This window comes from Panthera leo, chromosome A1 (genome assembly GCF_018350215.1).
Source record: "Panthera leo isolate Ple1 chromosome A1, P.leo_Ple1_pat1.1, whole genome shotgun sequence".
NCBI classification, from domain to species: domain Eukaryota; kingdom Metazoa; phylum Chordata; class Mammalia; order Carnivora; family Felidae; genus Panthera; species Panthera leo.
In genome coordinates this window covers 90,750,449-90,756,448 of record NC_056679.1, presented here as the reverse complement: position 1 = coordinate 90,756,448, position 6,000 = coordinate 90,750,449, and the positions used below count along the sequence as shown (strand labels likewise).

Sequence of the window (6,000 nt, the reverse complement as noted above, 5' to 3'; positions counted from 1 at the left end):
TCAAGCCCCATGTTGGGCTCTGCACTAATAGCACGGAGCCTGCTTGAGATTCGCTCTCTCTCTCTCTCTCTCTCTCTCCCCCTTACCTCTCTCTTTTCTGCCACCTTCCTCCCCCCAAAATTAATAAACAAACATTTATAAAGTCACTAACACACGAGTGCAGTTCTGAGCCCTGGGAATACAGCAGTGGACTAGAGGGACAAGTTTCCCTCTGAGCTCCGTTCCAGTGTGGGGAACCAACAATACCAAATAAAACTCCAACAGGAAAATGTCAGAAACTGATAAGTACCATCAAGGAAATAAAACTGAGTGAAGTGACAAAGAGGGACCGGAGGCTGGGAGGGGTGTGTATTTTTCAGCTGTTAGGGATGGTGTCTCTGGAAAGTTGAATTGAACTTGAATATGTAAGATGTTGATTAAAAGTCGATCAGGCTGAGACTAGGAGAAAATCATTCCAAGCAAAGAGGAGAAAGCATTTGCAAAAAATAAGTGTGGTGTGTTTAAGAAACAGAAAGAAATCATGTGGGACTTAACAAACCTACATATAATGATATGAAATGGGGTAAGAAAGATTGAAGGGTCAGATCATACAGAGTCTTGTAGGCTGAGCTGGTTATATGCATGGGAGAATGGGTATTGGATGATTGGATGGAAGGATGGATGGAAGGATGGATGGATGGATGGAAATAGTCTAATCCTGGATAGTTAGAAACCCGAATCCACTTAGACCACTAGATGGAGCCAAACACTGGTATTTGTTACTCAGTTGTGTCTGTTACTCCTTTGGCTAAAATTTAAAAGCATTCATGGGGGGCGCCTGGGTGGTTCAGTCGGTTGAGTGACCAGCTCAGGTCATGATCTCACAGTTTGTGAGTTCAAGCCCTACGTCAGGCTCTGTGCTGACAGCTCGGAGCCTGGAGCCTGCTTCTGATTCTGGGTCTCCCTCTCCCTTTGCCCCTCCCCCTCTCATGCTCTGTCTGTCTCAGAAATAAATAAACATAAAAGAAAAAATTTTTTACATAAAATAAATAAAAGTATTCATGGTATTCCTCACTAGGAAGTAGACAAGGCTTCAACTGTCCTTAGAGCAGAGCAGAGCAGGTCATGATGTCAAAAAGATTAGGAGGTGCAAACTTAAACCTTCTTATTGCATCATTCAGAGGAGTGATTTGGCTTTAACTGGCCCTTCCTGGCAGCAGGGTACCAACTATGTCCAAAGACTGAGGATTACAAAATGCCAACCAAAGTATAAAACGTGTACACGTGAGATAGAATGACTTCAGCCCGAGAGGCTCTTAGCTGATGGGCCAACTCACAATACCAGTGAAGCCATGAGGTTCCATCTCTTTGGGCATGGCTTTGGGATGAGGCAAATCACTAAACCCACCCTGAGGTGCTGCATAACTCAATTTAAAGTCCACATTGGGCCACCTGGGTGGCTCAGTAAGTTAAGCATCCAACTCTTGGTTTCAGCTCAGCTCATGATCTCGTGGTTCATGAGTTCAAGCCCCGTGTCAGGCTCTGCTCTGACAGTGTGGAGCCTGCTTGGGATTCTCTCTCTGTTCCTCCCCGCCGCTCTCTCTCTCTCTCTCTCTCTCTCAAAATAAGTAAATAAACTTTAAAAAAAATAATAAAGGAATAAAATAAATAAAGTCCACATCAAGGAGAAAATGAGCCATCTGCAACCACAGCATGCAGATAAGAGAAAGCCTCCTTTTAATGGGAAGCCATGAGAGATCTGTAAGCAGGAAGGTGAAAGAATCAGTGCTGGGTCTTAGGAAGTCTTAGAAAGGTTGAGGTGTTGAGAATAGAACAGAGGAAGTAAAGCCCCAAGACTCCAGATGTCCTGTAGTGTGTCTGCAAAAATTATGTGAGAATCCATGCAGGTAGGGACACTGAGCATAGAAGGGCCAGATGTGAGAGACGGAGTCTAAGAAACATAGTAAGAAGCCCTGGGAAGATTAGAAAGAAATGAGGCAGGCAATGGGCGGAGGGTAGAATCACATGCAGAAGGAGGCAGCAGACAGGTGAAACTCAAGGCATTAAAAAACAGGTCCAGAGAAGGTTCGAGAAAATGGCAGGGAGGATGTGGGGGAGTAGGAGAACATGGGGAGAGAGGATTGGGCTATATGTTTGGGGGTAGGAACTTTTTAATTGTTATAGAACATTTCAAGCGTATGGAAAATCATAGAAAATAGCAAACTCATTAGGGTGTCTCTTAAATTTTACTTTTTGTACCTAAAACAATCATACACATCCTCTTCACCAAGTTTGCTCCAAATTGCAGACCCCTCTCACCAAGTTTTCTCCAAAGTTGGCCTCATATAAAGTAAAATTTGAAAGAATTTAGAACTACAGTGTCTATTGCTAGACGTGAGATAGTTCCATGCAAATTCAATTGCCTACCCTATCAGGCCCATCAGGCCCCTTCAATAATACATATTATCGAAACAAGGTAGCCAGACACTTGTACTAAAATCCCCATGATTGTGACAGCACAGGTATTGTCTTAATACCAAAAGCAACATCACTGTAGGCAATGTGATTTTCTGAAATGGTTAATAGCTCCTGGATTCTGAACAGAGCGGTTTAACTGCATTCTGGGAAGACTCCGAGTACATTTATGGTAGTTATGTTTCTCACCAGTATTCCCAGCTCTCCTCTCCCCAGACAGTAGTACGATCTAACTTTCTAATTCCCTTGAAGTTAGAGATGGTATGTGATTTGCTTTGGTCAATAAAACGTATATGAGAGGGGCACCTGGGTGGCTCAGTCAGTTAAGCATCTGACTTTGGCTCAGGTCGTGATCTCATGGTTTGTGAACATGAGCCACACCTCTCCTTCTCCCTCCCTCTCTCTCTCTCTCTCTCTCTCCCTCTCTCCCTCTCTCTGCCCTCACTCACTTGCACCCTGTCTCTCAAAAAAAAAAAAAAAAAAAAAGAGGGAAATGTATATAAGTGAAGTTCATCATGTCAGGTCTGCGGCATTTAGTGTTGATGCAAAACCCTACTCCAGGGGCACCTGGGTGGCTCAGTTGGTTAAGCATCTGACTCTTGATTTGGGCTCAGATCATGCTCCCATGGTTCATGGGTTTGAGCCCCACATCAGCCTTACAGTGTGGAGCCTGCTTGGGATTCTTTCTCTCCCTCTCTCTCTCTGTCCTGCCCCTGGTTGTGTGCTCACTCTCTCAAAGAAATAAACTTAAAAAAAAAAAAAAACAAACAAAACTCTGCTACAAAGGATACAACCTCCGAGGGCCTGGGTTCCCAAGTGGAGCCTGATGAGAAACAAACTTCTGGTACATTAAGCCACTGAGATTTGGGGGTTGTTACTGAAGCATAACCTAGCCTGGTAAATGCTAAAACTATTTTTCTGAAAGGAGTTTGTGTTTTTATGCAAAATGGAATTAGGTCCAGGCTCTGATCACCTACATGAATGTCCACGTGTATTGAAAAGTCATGAAGGATCTGGGTCCCCTCTTTGGTATTCCAGACTCCCCTGTTCACTCCAGTAAAGACTAGAAGCATCCCCTCCATCACTGTGACAGCTCAAACACCATTCCCACTCTCCCCATAGAAAACAACTGGCCTTCAGGGACCAGACACATCTGGGAGAAAATGGGTTTCTAAAGGTACAAGCCATTGCTTATTGACGTCAGGGACTATACTCTGAGCTGCCAAAGCTTCCAACTTTTCAAAAGAGCTAAAATCCAGGTTTTTATGCCAAATCTTTTTTTTCTTTTAATTTTTTTTTTTTTAATGTTTATGTATTTTTGAGACAGAGAGAGACACAGCATGAGCAGGGAAGGGGCAGAGAGGGAGACACAGAATGTGAAGCAGGCTCCAGGCTCTGAGCTGTCAGCACAGAGCCCGACGCAGGGCTCAAACTCATGAAGTGTGAGATCGTGACCTGAGCCAAAGTCAGACGCTTAACCCACTGAGCCACCCAGGCGCCCCTATGCCAAGTCTTTTAATTTCTAAATATCTGCAACAACTTCGTATTTTTTTTTAATGTTTTTTCATTTTTAAGAGAGCATGAGCTGAAGAAGGGCAGAGAGAGAGGGAGACAGGGGATCAGAAGCAGACTCTGCACTGACAGCAGGGAGAGTGATGCAGGGCTGGAACTCAGGAACAGTGAGACCATGACCTAAGCCAAAGTCGGTTGCTCAATCGACTGTGCCACCCAGGCCCCCATTTTTTTTTTTTTTTTTTTTTTTTAAGATTTAAACGCTCTGGGAACCAAACACAGGGTTCTCCTAGTTTGATAAGGCCCATGTGTGGCACTTTGCAAAGAGTGTCAAATGCTAATGAAATGTTCCTATTTAGTCAAATGCCCTTCTTTTCCAAGTGAAGAAACAGACTGGGAGTGATTTCCTGCGAGGGGGTAATGTGTTGCCCAAGCCACACAGTTGGCTAACACTGGTCATTAACTGATAACGTCTGCCATGTGCTCCCCTCTGCAAAATCTTATTTAACAATCAGGCAGGTTCTCTTATTACCCCCATTTAACTAATTAATAGAATCTGGACCTTCTGATTCCCAGTCCTGCCAACCCGTCATTTATAGTTTTGGGGCTCTTTAAATAAAAATCCTGATTTCCTGCCTTGTCTGTCCGTTTCCTTACCCGTCCTCCTAGGGTTTGTTCTAAAGAGTGCTGCAGAAAAGTGACGAAGTAGAAAAAATAAATCATGAAATGAAAACTAAAAAGAGGAAATAGTGTCACAAAGAAACCCAAAGCCATGGGGGCTGTGTTCTAAGCCAGGCTGGGGGCACCCCAGTTAGGGGAGAAAACACCAGAGTAATTTTTTGGACACAAGTCCTCCCGACTGGTGGGAATAGGGGTGCTTCTATGTTATGATTTGTACTCTCCTGAGCCGTTTTAAGGTTAAAGAAGGGAAAGGGGGGCAGTGAAAAGGAAGAAGAACTTCGCGAACGGAAAAAAAAAAAAAAAAAAAACAACCAAAACCGAGGAGGCAGAGTTGGCTGGAGAGTGCCCGCCCGCGCATCCGCCCGCGCGGAGTCCTCCGCCCGTCGCGGCCACGTGATTCAGCTAAGATGGCCGACGGGGAAAGTGGCTGCCCGGTGGGGCGGGAACCGGAGCAGGCGCCGGGACCGGAGCCGGGAGAAGAGTTCGAGATTGTGGACCGAAGCCAGCTGCCTAGCCCTAGCGAGCTGCGGAGCGCGGCCAAGCTGCGGGTGGGGCCGGAGGGCTGGTCGGCGCCCATCCTGACCCTGGCGCGGAAGGCCACTGGCAACCTGTCGGCAAGCTGCGGGAGCGCGCTGCGCGCGGCCGCGGGACTGGGAGGCGCGGACGGAGGCGCGGACGGCGCGGCGCGCGCAGGTAGGTTGCCGAGGGGTGCGCCCCGCGCGCGCCCGCGGGACAGGTGGCTGGCCGTGGGAGCCGGGCTGGCGAGGGAGTTGAACCTACTTAGCCTGTTAGACGAGTTGTTCACAACCAACCTGTTAGCACGCCCAACTGCTCGTCTGTTTTCTTTATACCGTGCAAGCCAAATCAAAATAGATAACGCGGATTTGGACGGTCTGAGATTGGGCTACTCCCCTAACGAGACTCTTCTAATTGTATTCCGCCAGACAACCTCCTTACTCTCGTTGGTGGACTTCAACAAAATGTACGAGTTTAAGGTAGTCTGTATTTTAAAAGTACTTGAGAACTGAATCCAGTTCTGCTGTCTGCTGTAAACCTCGAAAAGCCTGCCCGGCTCACGCCTCTGGGTGTGACCGCGCATCCCGACTCACTCGGGAGTCAAAGCTCCCAGGAGGAAGTCAGGAGGCGATAGTTCCCTTCGAGCCGAGTCGTCAACTCGCTTTGTGATGGACACAAATCACCACATTTCCCAGAGTGTGCAATAGGGATTTTTTGATTCACCCAGTGACCTGTTATAGTCCTTTTCAGCCCTTGTTGTCTGGAGTAGAGTTTGAGCATGTTAGATGAATGAAAATACTAAATGATTATATCATAATATCATTAATATCATTTAAG

At 46.3% G+C, this 6,000-nt stretch overlaps 1 protein-coding gene across 3 annotated transcripts in view; it reads left to right on the top strand.

Moving 5' to 3' along the window:
• The first annotated feature begins 5,039 nt into the window (after positions 1-5,039).
• RUFY1 (RUN and FYVE domain containing 1) overlaps positions 5,040-6,000 on the top strand; it is a 59,028-nt gene continuing 58,067 nt past the window's right edge. For all 3 annotated transcript variants that reach the window (XM_042932674.1, XM_042932679.1, XM_042932690.1), the window contains exon 1: positions 5,040-5,340. In XM_042932674.1, the coding sequence (XP_042788608.1) occupies positions 5,055-5,340 (286 nt within the window). In that variant the 5' untranslated portion in view covers positions 5,040-5,054. The remainder of the gene's footprint in view (positions 5,341-6,000) is intronic.